The sequence below is a fragment of the Geospiza fortis genome, unplaced genomic scaffold (genome assembly GCF_000277835.1).
Source record: "Geospiza fortis unplaced genomic scaffold, GeoFor_1.0 scaffold49, whole genome shotgun sequence".
Lineage (NCBI taxonomy): Eukaryota > Metazoa > Chordata > Aves > Passeriformes > Thraupidae > Geospiza > Geospiza fortis.
The window spans coordinates 68295-88326 of NW_005054378.1; the positions used below are offsets into that span (position 1 = coordinate 68295).

At 42.9% G+C, this 20032-nt stretch overlaps 1 protein-coding gene across 3 annotated transcripts; it reads right to left on the minus strand.

The window, feature by feature from the left end:
• Nucleotides 1–1544: 1544 nt before the first annotated feature.
• UBAP1 (ubiquitin associated protein 1) lies at nucleotides 1545–16930 on the minus strand. 3 transcript variants are annotated; one of them, XM_031060273.1, is made up of 7 exons: nucleotides 16887–16930; nucleotides 12435–12559; nucleotides 9644–10567; nucleotides 6244–6279; nucleotides 5593–5790; nucleotides 4177–4278; nucleotides 1545–2764 (listed from the first exon to the last, which is right to left on the minus strand). In XM_031060273.1, the coding sequence occupies exons 1-7, from the start codon at nucleotides 16918–16920 to the stop codon at nucleotides 2624–2626; spliced, it is 1560 nt and encodes a 519-aa protein (XP_030916133.1). In that variant the 5' UTR covers nucleotides 16921–16930; the 3' UTR covers nucleotides 1545–2623. The 3 variants fall into 3 exon arrangements, with proteins under 3 accessions (XP_030916133.1, XP_014164112.1, XP_030916132.1); XM_014308637.2 differs by having other exon boundaries at nucleotides 6244–6282; XM_031060272.1 differs by having other exon boundaries at nucleotides 9617–10567.
• Nucleotides 16931–20032: the final 3102 nt, after the last annotated feature.

Sequence of the window (20032 nt, forward strand, 5' to 3'; positions counted from 1 at the left end):
TCTCACCAGCCTTCCCGCCCAGGCACACAGACCCCAGACAGAACCTCTGACAAAGGCACAGCAGGGACATAAATCAGTGTGACCTGACAGCCTAAGGAAAAGCTCCAAAGTCGCGAGTGTGACCAGGGATGCAGCCAATCTTCTCACCAGCCAGCAGCAGGGCAGAGCCTCGCCTCACTCCAGCCAGCAGGACCACCCCCCAGCCCTGATGAACTGTGCCTGGACAGTACCAGATTAACAAGTGCTGCACAGCACCCTGAACATTGAACTCTGGTCACACAGGGTCTCTTGTTACACATTCATTCAGCAGTTCTTCTTGTCTAAGCCACCCCCTTAACCCCTCACTCTGTGGTATTTTTTGAAGCAATACCCTTCATGCCTTCAACCACCCAAGGATTTAAATCCAGAAACATCACTGCCAAAGCAAGAGTGGCGTCACCAGGGTAGACTTGGGTGGGCATGGCTCTCTCAAATAAGACCTTGCATCTTCACAGCTGCCACTTCCCACCTTCATCTCCAGAAGGGCTCCAAAAGCAGAGTGATTATTCTGTGGGATTAAGAGCCAGGCCTTGGAGGGGAACTGTGAAAAAAAAAACCCCGTACACTAATACAATCAGATTATTTTATTCAGAGGTTTGGTCTAAATAGCTGTTTCTTTGATGGCAAAGACTTCTTGCCCCTTCTGGCCTGTCTGGTACCAGACGGGGACTCGCTGGAGTAGCAATTCTGAGAAAACCAGAACAAGCAACACAACCGAATGCTCTCAGCAGTGATGGCAAAGCAGTTTGAATTTTGTTTTCAAGGTTTTCCAAATAATTAAGAACGCCATTTCCTCACTTCACTGTTGCATTTCTCACCTGGGAATGAAAAAAAGCTGGACATTACCTGCACTCACAGAGGCAGCAGCTGCTGTCCCACCAGCTGCTCAGTGTCCTTCTTAGACAATCTTTATTTCAGTTCCACCACTAGAAAATGGTGAAGGGTCAACACTATGGGGTATATGCAAGGCAACCTGCCCTGCTCCTCATCATCCCTGTCCACATCTCCTAGATACTTGCCAGCAGATCTCTCTCTTGCATCATTTTAAGTCAACATTTAATTCACACAGTTGGGCACCCCACAGAGAATTCCATGAGTGCACACTGGGCCCAAATTGGATGTTTTTGTCACAGAGAGTTAACAACATAATGGAGACAAATGCCATCTCCTTTGGAGTCCTGATGAGCTGAAACCTCCTACTGAAAAACCTACACTGGTGTAATGGGCTGAGACATTTTGCCCTCCAGCAGGCTGATGCTCCAGTCCCAGGCTCTAACGTGAGTTTGGATCCCTAGGCTGGGGTTTTGCCACAAAACAGAAATAAGCCACAGAGAAGCAAAGCACCTTCTACCACTGCAGCTGCAGCCCAGAGACCTCTGGTTGTTCACCCAACAGTGTTCACACATGCCCACAGGAGCTGGCAGCACCTGGGTGGGCAGGATCCAGCAAGGTCCCTGTCTGCTGAAGCCAAAGAGCATGAGAGATGGGAACCATGACACTGGGAGTTATATTTCAGGGTTTTATTAGTTGTTCTTCTGCAGAATCAAAATATTTAGCAAATTAGAGATTCCTCAAGACTGCTGATATTTAATGTATTTAGAACTTGATCAATGTACAACGTAATACTTTGAACTATCAAAAACAACCCCAAACCTGATTTGTAGTACTAGATATTATTAAGTAATTCTATAGCAGTGTGAAAAATGGAACTAATGCAGTGAGTATATTTGTTTTAAAGAAAGTGCTTGAAAGAAATCTCCTGCATCACACTGTGTATTATTTAAAACAAAAAGATTAACTGACTTTCTAGCACGGCATTGTCTTAAATATCCTACAAGCCTGGGGGATTTAAAATACTGAGCCCCAGCTCTCTGCCTTCAGGTTCAAGAACCAACACAACTTGCAGGTCTGGGTCGAGTTCACAGCTTTACCTGCTTCAAGGGAACCTACCACTCAGCACTGGACACTCGTGTCTGGCAAAAGTGTTGGATGCATGGGTAAAAAACAAAAACCAAGAGGACAAAAAAACCAATGTTCTCTCTTTATGCATAGTGACAGTTTCTGAACCAGTGTTTTACTAAGTTACAGACTAACTTTCAACCAAAAAATAAAATTCCATTGCACTAAAGGTCAAATTTAACCAGGTAATCTGGACTGTGACACAGTCAAGTAATTCAGTACAAGCAGACAAGACACCAGGAAAGCAGCTTCAAAGAACCAAAGCATCCTAGTTTCAGAACCAACTTAATATTCTTCTGTCCAACTCCAGTGCAACAATGAGGGGGGAACCACTCCATCTCTACCTATGTACAATTCCAGTCGAGGCTGGGCAGTCTCAACTTTCCGTGGCCAAGCTGGAAAAAGGAAACTTAGGAAAGGACACTTCAAAATTTAATTTAAGAATGAAAGGTGGCCCTCAGTGGAAAGAGAAATGCTGGAGTGATGCACGCAGGCAGGCTTGCTCAGACACTCTCCCTTGTATGCAAAAAGCCGGACTCCTTCCGCTGAGAGCAAGTCACACTGGATGCGAAGGTGGCGGGGCTGGTCCTGCTCCATTGCACGCCAAGAATCCAGGAATGTGTCTTCAGCTGGCTCCTGCACGGGCCATTAGATCTTCCAAAGCATTGTGTTGGTCGTTGTTGTGTAATAATAAGACCTCCTTAATGTCTTTGAGTTCAAAGCCCATTTCTTTAAATTGACTCATTAATTGGAGAAGTTCTGTGATCTGAAAGACAGACAGCCTGTTATTTGCAAGAGAAAAGCAGATGGCTCTGTGCTTGGTGGAGGTTTAGCACAGAGCCTGTCTTCAGCAGCTGAGCATGCCATGATTGTGGATTCCTCCTCCCCAAGCAGAGCCCATTCCAGCTCTGTTGGGAGAAAGTCTGCTCACACCAGAGTTCACAGGGACCTTCAGTCCCCTGTTTGCCATCCTTCACTTCCAAAACCCTCTTCAACCAGGGTGCCAAAGCTCAGTCTGCCATGGTGTGTCTCTGTCTCTCTTAGAAGTCAACTTATCAACCTGGCCCAATATGGCATCCCAAAAATGCTGATTAAAATGGCACCCAGCTGCCCCATCCAGCAGCTCCTGCTGCACCTGATTTTTTTTTAAGTTACTTGGATTTCAGGAACAGTGCAGTAGCCCTTGCTATCAATTGGCTTCTCAGATCTAGGGCAAACTTGGGGGATTAGCACAAACCCCACTGTGTACATACAATATTTCCAACATCAACTCTGAATTCTCCCTGAGCTTTGAAAAATGAAACAGCAAGAAGTGAGTCAGCTGATCACTTTTATGAACCCTCTGCCATTTACAGTGCATCTCAACCACTCCATGAGAAGATAAAATCCCAAACAAGCAAGCAGGTTGAAATGGGCAATCAGATTAGCAATTTCCAATTCTGGGGCTGAGCCAATAGCAAATGGGTTTCTCAAACTCAGTTACTTTCCATCCTTGCACTGCTATTGCTCTGTTTATAAGATTATCACTTGTCCAAAGGCGGCAGGAAGGCATATATCTATGTTTGAGGGGGTTGGGTTGCACCTCTAAAGACTTCATGTAATAACTTGTCGCACAATAGGATGGCAGACTTTAAAAGATCCTCCTGTCCTGTGCCCTTGCTACTTGCTCCTGCTGTACCTCTGGTGCTGGTAAAGCAGCCAAACAATGAACCAGACCCCAACACATCCATTTTCTAGCTTCTTCCAGAGCAAGCCCTAACCCAATTTGCTGAGCAGCTGGGCAGATGCACTTGAATAAGGGAGAAAATTCATGGCCAGGGCAGGCTGGCAAGGTTTAAAAGACAATTTGCTGCTGCTGAAGTTAACTGTATCTGTACCAAGCACCTGGCCCACAAGATAACTCTGGGTATTCAAAACAATACGACCACAATAAGCAGGGTCTTAAAAAAATCCTGTCCCCATAAAAACTGATGCAAATGAGACTAATAGAATGGCACAGACAAATTCTAATGCTTTAACAATTTTTAGCTTTATCAACACAAAGATGTCCTTTGGCAGTCAGTTTTGGAAACAAGGCAGCATTACCATGAAAGCCAGAATTACATCAGCCAGAGGAATTGCTGCTGGAATTCCCTGCCACAGCATATTTTTCTATTCCTGCACACATTGCACCCTCACCTTCTCCTCTGAACACTGGTGCATTTCCAAAGCTGCTTCAACAAGAAGTGGATCAAAGCCCTTCTCACAAAGCTGTCCATGTACAAACAGGTAATCCAAAACCTGTGGGGAATGAAGGAAACAAACTGTGTTTGCAGAGAGGCACTTGCAGCAGGCAGCTGAATGTCACCTTGGTACATGCAGAGGGGTTGAGCATGACTCCACCCAGCACTTCACCAGGGACAGAGATACAGTCCTTCCTAGCAGAGTTGAGACACTCCTTATAGAAGAGCTTGTGCAGAGAAAGCAGACAAACTCTTCTGTCCTGCTGTGCTCTCTGACCATCCCCTCAGTTCTAGTCAAAGCAGCCTCAGAAGTGTATCTTTAGCCCTCTGATGGCAGAGCAGAAGTTTTATTATGCTTTTTATACTACAAGTTTTAAAAATGAAACTGTAGGTCCAGCAGCCAGGACATGTCTACTTTTAGCTTCCTCTCAGACAGCCACAAGAGCTGATGCAATCTGAGAGCAGTCAGCCTTTGAAGATCAGCTCAGCATATTGGCAAGTGAGCTACAAATCCCAGCTCACGCACACAGAAACTGCTGCCAAATTTCTTATCCATCATCAGCTTCAAGGGGAAGGGTCAGGTAGGCAGTGCTAGGTATGTGAAAGAACAGCACTTGCAAGTAGAGCAGGATTTAAAACCACCCTCCTAAGGGACCTTTTTCTCCACTTGATAGCACAGTTCACTCCAGCGCACAGCTTAAGCCATTCTCCATGTGTAGGGAGAGGGCCAGCAGATCAGTCCCACAAGCAGGAGTCCCTGCAGCATGCTCTGTGCAGCACACAGTCTGGTGACGGCAGCACAGGAGGCTGGGCCATGTTCTCCCACTTTGAAGTGTTTGTTTGAAGCAGATCCAAGAGCCACGCTTTGCCCAGCAGCACTTTGTGCCCAGTGATCTGGTTTGAGCAGGTGCTGGAGGCAGCGCTCGAGCAGGAAGGAGCAGCACCAGGGCACACAAGTCGGTCAGTGGGGCCTTGCAGGAGCCTGTCAGAGCTGTCTTAGGCCTGCAGGGGCCAGTCTCTCCACTAGGAGAGATGTCAGCGTTATAAACCCTCATGCTCAGAACAAGCCAAGGTGGCTGGATTTCTGTCACATGGCTCTTAACATAGCACAGAGCCATGCTAAGCTTCCTTTGGATGTGTTTGTGGCTCTTGGGGAGACCCAGAATCTCCCCCCCCAGGTTCACACAGAGCAAAGGGCCCATCCCAAACTCAGCATGGCTCCAACCCAGCACCCACAGGTGTGGCTGACTCTAACAATCTCTCACCAGAAATAAGCACGAGCTTTAGGTTGCAACCCCCTATTGGAGTAACAGCAGCCCCCAGGAGAACGAGCATCCAATCAAGCATTTCTTTGCACTGCACGAGCTCTTACCTGATCTATGTTCTGTCCCTTCTTCTTCATGGCTTTCAGGACGTTCTCAGGTGAGTAGCCCATGTTGACCACAGTCTCCACACAGTGCCTCTCACTGGGGGAGAGGCCCTGCTGCAGCTCAGCCGTGAGACCACCTGGCCACTTCGTGCAGCTGCTGTTATTGGGCACTTTAGACACTGCAAAGTTTTGGTGTGTTACCTAAGGGGGAAAACCCAGAGGCTGAGGTGATGGTCATCTCCTGCATCCCCTTCATTCTGTTTCTGCCTAGTGCTGGAACCAGGATGCCCCATGTAATTAATTCAAAAGGTTTTCTAGAGTGCCGTTGGGAAGTTACACACTGTGAGGATGAAACCAAGTAGCCTGATTCCCACCATACTCTTTTAACCCTCAAAGCAACAATCAACAACCCAGATTCTCCACAATGAACCTTCTTCGACTGGTGTGGCCAAAGCCTTTGAACACCCAAACCCTGCAACAGCGAGGGCTGGGATTCAGCCAAACCCTGCACCTCAAAAGAAGCACAGATTGCTTCCTTCACCTCTGGTTTACTCATGACCTATGGTTTTCTGTACTCAAAGGAACACCACTTACCAAGATTACCATAAACATGATCCAATGCAAGCAAGCACACAGGTGTATTTGGAAACTTACCATAGGGTTTTCTGTTTCCTGGTAGTCTGGATGTACCTGCTGGACAACACACGAATAAAACAAGTATAAACATCATGTACCGGTCAGCAGAATTTGCCACAGCTGGGCAAGGAAGGTTTTATAGAAGATTCTACCACAGGATGGGATATTTTAGGGTCTTATCAGGGTTCCACATACAAGATGCTGACATTACCCATTGCCTGCAACTGTAGAATCATCCTCATCATAATGATCATTCCTCCTCTCAGCACTCTACAAATGGATTATACTCAAGAAGGATGTGTGTATCCCACAGTAATTTTAAGACTGTTTATTCTGTCACTGTAACAGCTGCTTGTTCACACAGCTCCAGTCCAGCTCCTCACCAAGTCTGCACTGCCTGAATAACAGTGATAATTTTGAAGTCATTGCCTAAAAATTTCTCTGGACTTTTTGACTATGTGAAGGGGTCAGAGAAAAATACACCTCTTTTCTATTCCCAAAGCACTGAACTCCATACACCATACATGAAAAATGTGCCACACTGGCTCAAAAGAACCTGTGAGTTTTCTACCCAGCACTTGTCCCACTCCCAGCACACCAGCAGGGCTGGGTCATGTGCCCTGCTGTGCACCTGCTCTGCTTCTGCAGAACCACCCCACCACATTGTACAACCTTGCCCCAGTTAACAGCAGTGCAAAGCCAGGCCTTGGCCCCACCAAAGCTGCATATTTCAGTCCAATACATTCAGAACTCCTGCATGTAAACGGAGTTAGAACAGACTGCAAGAAATCACTGTGGGCCAAGAACTGCAGTTTTTAGCATTTCTTAATACTTATTATGCCAGCACAGATTGCTCAAAAGGTTTTCCATACCCTTCAGAAAGGCCTTCTTAGTGCCCAAACTGAACAACAAAAAACCCTCTGCAGAAAACCAGTTCTGAAAAGGTCTACTAGGATTTTGACAATTTCCATTTATTTATTCCAAAAGATACCAAACCACCACCAAGGAGGTTTTGTTCTGCATTCCCGAACATCTTCCAGGGTAAGGATTTCTCTTTTAGAAAACCAACCCCGAGACATCATATTCATTCTGATGCACTAAGGTATCCAAGAACCTATTCTCATGGTGTGCTCTTCAGACACATCCTCTCTCCAGACACTTTTTCAATGGCAAAAAGCACTGGAATATAGGATACATTGAAATAGGGAAAATACCCTGAAGTCAGCTAGTGGGTTATCAACAGAAGGATGATGCTTCGTTATTGACACGGCAGCCAGGAAAACCAAAACTGTTTCTGATACCAGAGATTCAACAGTCTGGGAAAGCCAACTCCTCCTACACAATCTACTTGAGTTTAATTTCAATCTCCTGTCTTCATTAGTCATTTCTACCTCTTCCAAAGCTGCAAAAATCAACATGCTGAGATTCAAGAAAAAGTGAAAGTGAGGAGAGGGGACCACCACAGCCTCAGAGAAACTACAGATTTATTTCCATCCAAAGATTCCTAGATCCAATTCAGCGGTAAAGCAAAAACTCCCATGGTAACTGCAAATTCAAAGTTACAATTTCTAATCTTGAGAGGGAAAAAAAAAATCACTATGGAATACATTTGGATATGAGCCTTCTGCTCCCAGCCACAGAGATGACTGTGATTGTGTTCTAGTTTTCATACTCTGAGGATTTTTGTTACATTTATTTAAATTCTTTTGTTGCATTTACTTAAATTTTGTGCATATCAGCCATCATTTTTCAGTGAAATTATACTATGGAAACATAAAACAAGTATAATCTGAAGTCTTGGAACTTAAACACAAAGAACTAAATTTCATCACCATAATTATTTCTTGGTTCACTACTTGCAAAGCATAAATAGTTTCAAATTAATGAATTAATCTTATTACTTCTCCTAATAAGTCTATTTTCTTTTCCCATTTTGCATCTTCCCTTACAACATTGTCAAGAATACACTTTCCCTCTTGGTCTTTAAAAAAATTTAATTCAGCAGAGAGATTTTAATTGTTTCAATGCAAATTCAGGCATCTTAATGCCAATCTATCCAGTTGTAAGTGATCTTTCATCCCCAGAGATGCTATGTGTTCCATAACTGAGGCATACAGGCCCCTCTCACACCTGTGACCTCCAGCAGTGAGCAGGTGCTCAGCACACTGCTGCTCCTGCCAAAGTTAACAGCATTGAATTTGTTCCAGTCATCAACAATCAGCTGTTCTGCTCCGCTCTGTCAGATACACTACTTCCCAGAATACTGTACTTCACAATTATGAGTGCATTTATCTAACTCCAAAAAGAGCTGGGAGGACAAAAGGGAGAAGCAGCATCACTTGTTTCACAGCACATGGTGTCACACAAAAACCTACAGCATGACACTAAAACCACAGAATCACTGAAACACTGCCTATATTGGACAGAGAAAAAAATCCCAGATTATTTTAGAACAAGCGAGAGGATTTGACTATACAGCTTTCACTAGGCTTCATGAGTACTGGTGTCTGGATCTCCTGTTCTTCATAAAAAAAACCCACAAGCTTAATCTAATCTCTGTTCTTAGTCACAAAGAGACAAAACAACACCTGATGTGAAGTTACTGTCCTCAAAGTAATTTTAGAACTTGCAACAAGATTGACTCTTCATTTCCTCAACCTCGCATCTCAGAGCTGTATGGTGAACAACTGTAACACTAAAAATACAAGATGATCTTCAAGGCTAGTTTTGGTCTCCACCGAGCAATGACTCTACCCTCCTGCACAAGAAAGGGCAAATACAAAGTTGCACATCACTATAATTTTTTTTCCTCTTAAAGTTTTTAAAGGCTATCAGGAAGAAAATTGAAGCTAAAAAAAAAAAAATAGGCTTACTTCACTGCAGGTCAACTGCAAGCACTTTTTTCTTCGCTGAATGATGCAGCACATCTGGGTGTTTTAACCTATTACTACTTCTATTTCTTGAGAAGCCTGCATTTCCCATTGTTTCCAGCAAATAAACAAGCAAACTAAGGAAGAAAACCAGAAGAGATTTGATTCAAAGCCTAACAGCACTTCAGAATCTGATATATCTCATCTGGATAGGATAGAATGCAGGACTGTACACAGAAGATGCCTTATATGCTTAGCTCAAAGGTGTGCAATTATCAACAACAAATGAGAGCTGAATAGCTATAAAAAAATCACTGGATTTGGTCTAAAAACGTCACATTTGGGGGAAAATGCAGGGTAATAATCTAAGGTTTAGAACTACCGGCACAGAGACCTGTTGAACTGATCGATTTGCCACGTACATTAAGAGGATCTACAATTCACTCCTAGTAAATGAAATTATAACCAAAGCAACAGGGCAATTTAGAGGCAAGAGCTGCCTCTGCATCTCCACCTCTCACCCCAGTTCCACTCCACTCCATGTTTACCGTAATCGATGTGCTTTGAGATGATTCTTCTTCCGCACAAACAGTCGAAACAGCCAGGGAAGACAGCCTGGATGAAGAGGATAATGTCTCCCTGCCACTGTCCTCATTTAGAGCGGAAAGACCAAGCATATGGTGTCCATTCAGTTCACTGGCTTTGCTCTGAGCACAGGTTTGCAAAGAGCTAAGCAAAGTGCCATTGCGGAGACAGGTAGTACTGTGGAAAGTGCTCGTGAGCTTTGATGATTTCTGATCACCCTCATCGGAGTCAAGCTTAGGGAATGACAGGGATTTGATATTGCTCACTGAAGTGATGGGGGAAAGGGACACTTTGGAAGACAAGGACATCTTTTCACAGTTTCCCAGCTGTGGTAAAGTGATAAAGCCATTGGGTTTGTGAAGGGGTTTGAAGTCCAACGTGGCCTTTTCTATGGATGCCAGAACTTCCTCATCTTGCAACACAGACTCAGACCCTCCTTTAGGCAAAGTATTATCTAACAGCTGGGCAACAATCGGCCCGGTAGTACCAACATGAATTTCAAGGATATTTTTTAATTCCTCCTTATCATCTATAGTTTTTAATTCCAGTTTGTCAAATGGGTCTTCTTCACATTCAAAATCAGCTGGGTTGAAATCTGCCTTTGGACGAGGTGGACTGAGGACCTTTTGCTTCACAGAGCTGGTGTTGGCTGGGGTGGGAGTCAGAATATTATTGTGCTGCAGGCTAGCGAGGATGGGGTTAATAGGAGGAGGCATGGCTTCAGGGCAAGGTCCCTCTGAGAACCCCATCTTGGTGCTGTCCTCTGGAGCTGCTTTTGAGTTTGCTAGAGCTTCTTCTGCCTTGCGTTCAGCTTCTCTCTGGGCAGCCTGAATTTTTTTGATGTCTTCAGCCCACTCGATTGTTTTCTTTTCCAGTGAGAAGTCATACTGAATGGACGTGGAGGGGAAAAGAGAGAAGGGGAAGTTAAAAAAAGAAAAAAAGATTAGTTATAAGGATCATAGCTGCTACTTCTAACAGCAATATAAATTAATGCAAAGAGAACAAGAGCTACATGAATTACAAGGAACAGCAACATTTTTTCACAGTCTACAGATTGACAAAGCTGGCAGACACCAGAAGTACTTAATTTTGCCACTAACAGTAAAATTTGGCTGCAACCTGGATTAGAGAACTGTATTTTGCCTCCTTCCTACATTCAGCTTTGCTTTAGAACTAGTCATTATCCCAAGATCAGTTTCACAGCCCTCCAAACTTCTTCCCCCAGGACAAGGGAGGTAGCAAGGGGAAGTCTAATGAGTTATTAGATGAACAATGACACTCTGATCTGGCACCACTGAACCATCCCCAGTCCACAAGTTCTACAAGTCATTCAGCAGAGTATTTGTGCATCCAAAGGCCAATACTGTATTAGTCAATTACAGTTTCCCCTAAAAGATTCCTAAGGGACTTGATGTTAGCATGTTACACCCATTGGTTTAAGGCAGTATTTTCATTCCCACTCCAGTGCAGTGCCTCACCAGCCAAAGGGGATACAGTGGTTACACCAATGACAACACACACAGGCAGCAGCAGATTTTGCTGTAGTTACTGATGTGACAGGATCTCAAAAGCTTTTCCCATTTAACATTGGGTGCTTTAAGGCCAGATCAGCACAGGGAGGCATCTACTCACTACCAGTGTACTGGCCACAGAGTGGCTTAGCTGTAAAGGGCATAATTCTGAGGAGCCTAACTCCATCTTAAAATATCCACATATTTTTTAATGCTAAAAATATGGGTGGGAAGCTAAGTTTCCTGCACTTTTTTAAACAGTGCTCATTACAGCTATATCAAGAGTCAAATTCCACTGTGAGATGCACAGTCCACACTGTGCAGGGTGAACAGGCACACTATGCTGGATGAGCCCCAGCTTGGCAGAAAAATGGAGACACAGCACAATCAAGCCAGCAACAGGACATCAGTATCTGCTTTGGCTCTCCCACACCAGCTTAACTGAGTGGAAATATGGGTACTAGGAAAATCAGGTAATTGTTTAATGGTTATGAGGGAAAAGCCATGAAGTAGGATAACAGGGTAATATGTAGGGCAGGGAGAGAACAAAAACAGCAAGAAAAAAGCAGAACCACCTATGGCAACATGTCACAGACAAGGTAAAAACAATCATCAATTGGGACTGGTCAAGGAAAATCATGGATCCAAATTAGAAAGCATAATTCAATTAGACCTCTTGAATCACAATCTGCATTTGGAGATTAGATTTCCAACAGCTGCACTAAAGGAATTGATTTTATGCTACTAGCAATTTATTTTAGCAGAATACTAGCAGAAACATGCTCCTCAAGACAGGGAAGCCATCCATGTACCCAGCTGTAACCTGTTTGTCCCACAGCTTGAAAAGAACTGTCACTCAGAACTACCCAGAAAATAAGAACTGAAAATTATGTCATTGCCTGGGTGTATCAGTTCTTAGGATTTATCCTATTAAAAACTATATTCATATTTTGTCAAGGTAACATTCAGAACTAACTACAAGCACAAAACCACTGTGCTCCTTTGAAACAGAGAGACTAAAACAAATGCTTAAAAATAAAAGCCTAATGGTTTTTAAGGCAATAAAAATTAGAAGCTTTCTGCATGACCCATCATATTTTACTTTTCTATATAGCCTAACAGATCTTCTAGAAATACAAGACTGTCTGTGTGCAAACTGTGACAACTTGGAATGTACAGCACCACAAGTTGGGGCCAGGGGTGAGGGGAGAGAGGAGAGAGCAGGAAGTCAAATATCACTTACCTGGGCTTCTCTGACAAGCTGAGAAGAATCAGACAGACAGAAACCAATGGGTAATCCAACCTTTGCTGGGGTTTTGAACTTGTCTCCTATCTTAAATGGGACATCATCAAGGTAACTGAAAGGCCCTGAAATCAGAAGCAGGAATTGTATTAAGAAAAAAAACCCCACAACTCACGAATTTCACACTTTCAATTCAGGCTCACATTGCTGTGTTTGGGAACTTTCATCTCCACTGCAGCATCTACACCACATATGATATATGTAGATATGATATACAACACTAATGGAGTTTGAAGCTGTTTGGACCTCAGTGTCTCTTAGTTTAGGGAGCTTGGTCAGAGTTTGTTTAATTCGTAAATTCTAGCCCATAACTGTTAAGAAAAAAAAATTAAAAAAATAAAGGCAAACCCCTTCACAACCATAATCCACCAGATTTTGACATCAATGCAACCAGTATCTTAGTTTCCTTTGTGACAATACTACTCCTACACAACTGGATACTGAAGCTCCCCTGAACACTGTAGTCTATCTCTATAAAAAGGTCTATCATTTTTTTGTCATATTCAAAGCAGATTTTAAAATTACTCAGCTTTAGAACAACTAAAACAAACTACAATCCAGGTTTTAGCATACAAGTAGCAAGTAGCATTTGGACAGAAAGTGGTCACAAATACAAAGCAATGAAGCAAAGCCATTCCACGGTAAATAAAACACAGTGAAATACTAAGGATATTAGCACAGCAACTCTAATTTTTGAAACAAGGCAATCTAGCTTTTATCAGGCCCTACATCTGTTGTTTTTTTCTAAGATTACATTTCTCTGGCAAATTTACAAGGAAAAGGCACTTAGAGCTCAACCACCTCCAAACAGCCAGAGTATTAGTGTGCTTTCCTTGAGCGACTGTGAAGAGAAAGCTCAAAATATAAACAAAACAGCTTTTCCATTAACTGAAAGTTATCTCTTGGATCACTCATCTAAGCTTTTGGAATCACAGGCAAGGTTTCTGGCATGTGCAACAACCCGAGGAGTGACTCTAGGCCTCACTTGTAGCTTCTCCCTGAGTGACACAGATACAGAAAGACATTAGTGGCAACATCTAAGATGGTGTTCAGTGACCAGGCCCTCCTCACTCAGTGAACTGTGACTTGCTGCTTTTATCTGACCCATTTTCATACTCAGATGGCAGTATAAGTACTGTTTGTGTTCCCTTGTGTTGATTCATCTACAAGGCAGCCACAGATTCCCAGAGGCTGAGCAGCTTTCATGACCAAGAACATCCTGTCAATTTGCAGTTAAAGGCTTATATGCTGTCATTACTTGAGCTCTCATACTATGCACACGCTGGGTGGTCACAGAGTCCTGGTAGGACGCTTTGAAATTATCAGGATGAACGACCTACATCCCTCCTGCACCTCCAGGATGAAAAGAAATGCTCCAGCTAGAACACGACAGTGTTTTCAGTGATCCTTACTGAGAATCCCATATCCAAGCGTTGCACAGCATGGCATCCAGACAGCACCTCACTTGGCCAACACTACCACTCTTTGCAACACAGCATCCAAGTTGTGCTCGAGCCGCCAACTTGAGAGCCTGATATGCCAAAGCATTTACTTATACAGAAATAACTGAGGCAGCCTCTGCAGCCAGGTCAGAGACAATCAGATCTGCCAACTGCTGCTACCACAGCCTGTTAGTCCCACTGGCACAAGTCCTGCTCTATACCAGATGATCCAAGTGCAGCAAGATTACTTCTCCACATGGATCTCCCAGGTCAAATTGTTCAGCATGCAAATCCTTGTCTTATTAGACCCACTGACAATATGTAGTGGGCACTTCCCCTTGCACAATTACACCTGAAGCAGATACCAGCCACAGAGGGTACAAGCACAAACTTTGCTGTTTACATACCAGTAACACTGTTTTGCACAGCAAATAAAAAATACTAAGCACACTTAACTAGCATTATTAAGCTGCCAGCTTAACGCCATAAGCTTGACTAAGGAATAAAAACTTCCTACTTTCTTCCCCAGTATACTGATTTTTTTAATAACAACCCTTGCTAACAACCTCATCCTGAATATGAGAAAAAGCCAATAAGCACATATTAAAAACACTTCAAATGGTTTAGGACATTTGATGGCAAAAAGTCTGAGGCAAAATACCTATGCACATAAAATTCAGCCCAATCAGAACAGTGCTAGGTTGGTGAAGCTAAACTCTTATCCAGAGAGCCAAGAATCCTTTTCTTTCTGTAAGCAGATCAAGTGCACACACTGAGGATAAGGCTGCAAATTGTTTTAAATTCCACATTCTAGGGCAGTAAGAAAAACCTATATAAAAAAGGTATTATGAAAGACATTGTTACAACAGTCACAGGTTTAAGTGAAACAAGTCTTTACCAAACTGTTATTTAGTAAGTCTGTTAGCCACTTCATCCTTGTACCAGTTAAAGGCATATTGAGTAATTTCTGAGAATAGGCCTGGCAGAAGTGTACTTGTCAGCCTGACCTCTGTACTACATTCCTGGCACAACAAACTACTGTAAGAATAGGATTTCTCTCCACTTCAGTATAACTCATAGAAGTGTCCAGTTTGGCACCAAAGTGGAAACACTTCAGAAAAAACAACAACAACAACAGAACAACCAAAACAGGCATGAATGAGGAACAGCTTTGAAACCATGTGGAAGGAACTTACTTGCTGTGGTCACACGAACCACTTACTTAATTGTGGGAAATCAGAGTTTAAAAGCTTTGAAATTGTATAGCGACAGCAAAAATACAACTGAAATATTGAAGCATCACACTTGGCATAATCCACGTAGGAAAAGGGATTCCTTTCCCTCCACTCATACCGTGTGTTCCCATCTTCACCTCCGTTTGAACACGGTCCTGAACAACCTGCTTTAGGTGACCCTGACAAAGGTTAGGACATGACAATCTGCGGATGTCCCTGCCAGCCTCAAGCATTCTGTGATTCAGTGACAGCCCTCTAACCTCTAATAAGCAGTTCAACAATAATCACAAGAGATACATCAACAATATTGACTGATTTCATCAGCCTGCCAGAGACACCGAGCTGAAGGCAGCCATGGGGATGGATGCTCTACAGTAAACCAGAACTCATTTAGTGAGATAACTCTGGAGTAGACTGAAACAACTACCCTGCTGATCTCTTAAGACATAATTAAGACAAGGAAGTTGGTCCACTGTTCCTCAGAAACAGTACTGCAACAGTGTGATTAGGAACAGAGGGTACACAAAGGAGCACACAAGTTAACCAGCCAGCTCATAGCACCATTTGTTTGGACCTTGTTATTTTGAAGCCAGCAGCATGTTCCACCACACCATACTTTTCTCGGAAATATTTAAGACATGTTGAATTCTGGCCCTGAGCAGCCTTTATTAGTCTGGTTAGGTGAGAAGAAAAATAAAAACAGACATAAAAGACAAGCAGATCAGAGTGTTCATAGAAACTGTTTTCAGACACAGGAGCAACTGCTGAATAGCTGTCAAGTACCAAATGAAAAAAATCAGTTGTCTCGCAGCAAAGTCACTGGGCCACAGCAAAAAAGGAGACCATCAAAAAATGAAGTTTTGATACACTCTTGCTATTTATACTTAACCCGGTATTTAAATGAGACATTTCTTATTTTGTACTATTCTTACTTCAACTTTACACTTGCAAGACTAAATAAAAAGCTCCAGGAAAACATGAATTCCCCAGGACCCCTTTATTGCAAAATTATCCAGAAAGACCAAAGTTGAATTTCTACATTAGTTTTGATAGCCTGAAAAGTCATGATTACTGATTTGAGGAATCCACATTACATACAACAAGCTGAACTTTAATGTTCCACAGCAACATTAATTACAATGAAATTACACCCCGTTTTCTTAAAAATAAGGACATTACAGGCAAATAACTTTCATGATACCAATCACCTGCATGACTTTATGCATCTCATATGCAGAAGACAGAAAAATAGAGTCTTTTCTTCATCTGCCTTCTGAATCAAGTTTGTCCAATTTAGGAAATAAATTCATGGCTGAGCAAAAATGAAGCATAATTCAATGTTGTATTAAAAGCTTCACTTTCAATTCAACTTTTCATGTGACTTCCATAGGAAGATGCTCCAGATCTAGGGCCCACTTAAGCAAACACCAGAGCAGTTCAGCTTTAATTTTGAAGGGGAATTTGTTGGGGAAGGAAAACATGTTATTCTACCATGAAGGAACAGGGAACAGCCAGAGACTGATTTTCAGTTTAATCAGAGAACAGCATCAGCAAGCAACTATGCATGAAGGAACCCAAGGCACTTCACTCCTAACAAAAAACTACTCAGAGGCTGAACAGATTAGTCTCTATGGACTGTCTAGGCTAGGACATTAGTCAGCAGCAATAGCAGGATTCATCCTATTGAAAAGACAAGGATGCTAAATCTCACTTACCATGAGAGTCGGATCCCAACTTCTTAGAAGCCATCTAGAACCTGAAAAACATTTTAAAACAGCTTGAACAATTTTGTATATGTAGCACAGAGTGCGTCTGTGCAGTTCCAGAGTCTTATCTCTAAGTTATGGAATACATTGCAGACACCTGATGTGCCTGCTCCCAAGACAGATAACCAAACATATTTTTTAGCCTTGAAACTAATTGAGCAGAGAAATAACAGACCAGGGTCTGCCAATTGGAACAGTAAAATAAAGACAAAAAAAAAAAGCCCCAGCCAAAAAACCAAAACAGCCAACAGCCAAGACACAACCAGGGTGAACAGGAAGACAGAGTTACAGATCACAGCACACAGAGGCCACTCTGTCCCAGCCTCATGAAGTACACCCTGCCTCCCTTGGCATTAAGAATAGCTCTTCCTACTGGAAATACCATGCTGATCCTCTTCAGTTTAATCCCTGCTGCTCTGAAAAAGGGATACTACTGCACTGGGTATGCAGCCAGTTAGCCAGCATGGCACTCATCTAGACACACTGGGAAATGCATAAAACAGATGTAAAATAAATCGTACCATGAGAAAGACAACTTGGATACACACAAGAAACCAATGAGAACAGGCCCCATCCACTGCCTACAACAGTAAACAACAACTTCAAAAACGTGGATGTGAATCATTCATGGCTAAGATGTTAAACACAGAAGTGGCTAGCCAGCTTTTAATAGAGACTAGGCCTGGCTGACCAAAACAGTTGATCCAGATAGAATTAGCTGTCAGCTAAAACTCTGCTCCAGGATGCTTATGGTATACTCAGTAACATGGGGTTTTTTGCTAGATTAGAAGTACATCACAAAGTACTACAGTATCATTTCTAGAGTAACTCAATTTATTTTTAAGTGCTCCTTGTAACGTGACAAAGACTCAGAGTTGCCCTTTGTCTCTGAAGTTCTCCGTCTCAGACTGAAATGCCCAATAGCTGTTCTTCAAAACCATGGAGACCTCTGGTACATCCCCACAGACAGCCGAGCACAACAACATGGGACAGATCTAACATTCATGCCCACCATGCCTCTTGTCAAGGACTCTTGTGAGCGCTGTTTCCATTGCAGATTCCAACTGCCAACATTACATATTAAAGGAAGGTGAGGATTACACAGCTTAGCTATTGCTGCTGCTGACAGGACTGGGGACAAGAAGAGCCAGTTTCAAGTACTCTAGGAAAATCCCTTTTGCAGTGCAAAGATCCCTTTCAACATTATATTGAAATCAACAAGTGAACCAGCCCTGGCTAATGGGAAACCTACACCAAGCTAAAGCCAAATCTGTATGAAGATCACCCACGTGCAACCAGACTTTGTGAAACACAGTGGGCAGATGCTGGGCCATGGGGAAGTGAGTCATGCTGGGCAAGTCCAGGTGCATGCTGCACATAAAAACTGTGTGTCATCCTGCTTAATGTTTGTCAGGTTCTTTTAGGAACTCAACAACCTCTCTCAGCCATGCTATTACGTCTGAAACTATTCCACTAAGCCAGAAACTGGTTCTGGCACCTTGTTCTCAGAAACAAACAAAACATTAAGGCTTCCAAGACAGAAAGAAAAGAAGATGAAACAGTGCCAAGCCTGCCATCCAAGGAAGGATGTCAAGGGCAAAGCCACCAGACTACCCAGAAAAGCTGCATGTCAACCACTGGAGCTGAACAAGCCTTACCGGTCCCAGTGCCCAGACTGCAGACAACAGCACAAAAAATAGGTGCACTTTCAGACCCAGGTTTCACTACCAGACAAGCTGTTGTGTTAGTAGTTCCTCTGTGTGAGAGTAGCAACTAGGCATTGTTTTTAGTGAAAAAGCCAGGTGACATGTAGAATCATACAGCCTTCATATCCTCACCAGTCCCCTGTTTGTCACTGGAGACTGTGTGCAAGCACTGCCCGCTTTCCACTTACCTTGGGACAAAACCTTCACACACTTCTTTTGATTTTTCAAAGTTTTTTTTTTCTAGATACTGCCTCAGACTAAAAAGGAACTCCTTTTTTAGAGGATTCCAAAAACTTCTGATTAGAGAAAGTAACTTTCTCACTTTGCCAGCTTTAGTTAATAAGGGTGTTTGCTCAAAGCAGCACCAGTTACCACAGGTTACTGCTCCAGGGACACAACTTGCAATGCGTATAAATCCCAACAAGCCAAAACTGCACATCCAGATTCCAAGGAGTTTTGCAGTAGCCTATCACTCTGGAGCTGCACAAAGTCTCAGTGACATCCCACATAAGATCTATGTATCTTGCTTTTGCTGATCCTGTAGTAAAATCCTAATGCTGACCTAATGTCTGCATTACCTTCAAGATGCAGTGGAAAAATAATTCCTCTGCCATATGCAACACCTTAATTAACCACAGAACTAGCTAAGGCACATCAGCAGCAAGCTAGTCATGAAATTGATAATTTCAAGAGCCAGTCACTTTAGATTCACATAGCACTTGAGTTTATATCACACAGGTCTTGCTGATGCACTGTGAGTGTGCACTTATTAAGACAACATTACTTCAGAAGGCACTTGTCAGCAAACAAAACTGTTAAGCACTATACACTATAACACAAGAACAGGCTGCCAGCCACATTTCATCAGCACCTTCTCAAAGGAGGTTTAATTAAAATAGTGTCTTATGACTGATCAGATTTGACAGGCTAGTCAGGGACCACTGTTACAAGCATCTTGCTGTTGCTCTGTTGTCCAAGCTGGGAAAACAGTATCTGGATCCACTTAGGCAGTTAGTCATTTGTTACTATGATTCTGGGCATTATCTTAACATTAATTACACAGTGCAGTAAAAGTTTGCTTATTTTTGTTACCGCTCATTTTGAAATTTAATTTGAATTTGGACTGCTTCCAAAGCTTTATTCCACATCAGATGATGGATAAGTGCAGCTGTACCACGGTTTCCTTTGGTCTCCAGACTCCAGAACAAGATGCTGAAAGGCACTGCCACAACAGCACATGGTGGCACAGATTTGGCCTGATACGTTACTACACATTGTAAACTGATAGAGGACAAAAAAAACTTTTTCACCACCTTTCCTGCTCTAGAGGAACCGGTTAGTTGCATAGTACTACAGGGTGCTCTTACAGCCACCTACAAGCTCTCTTTT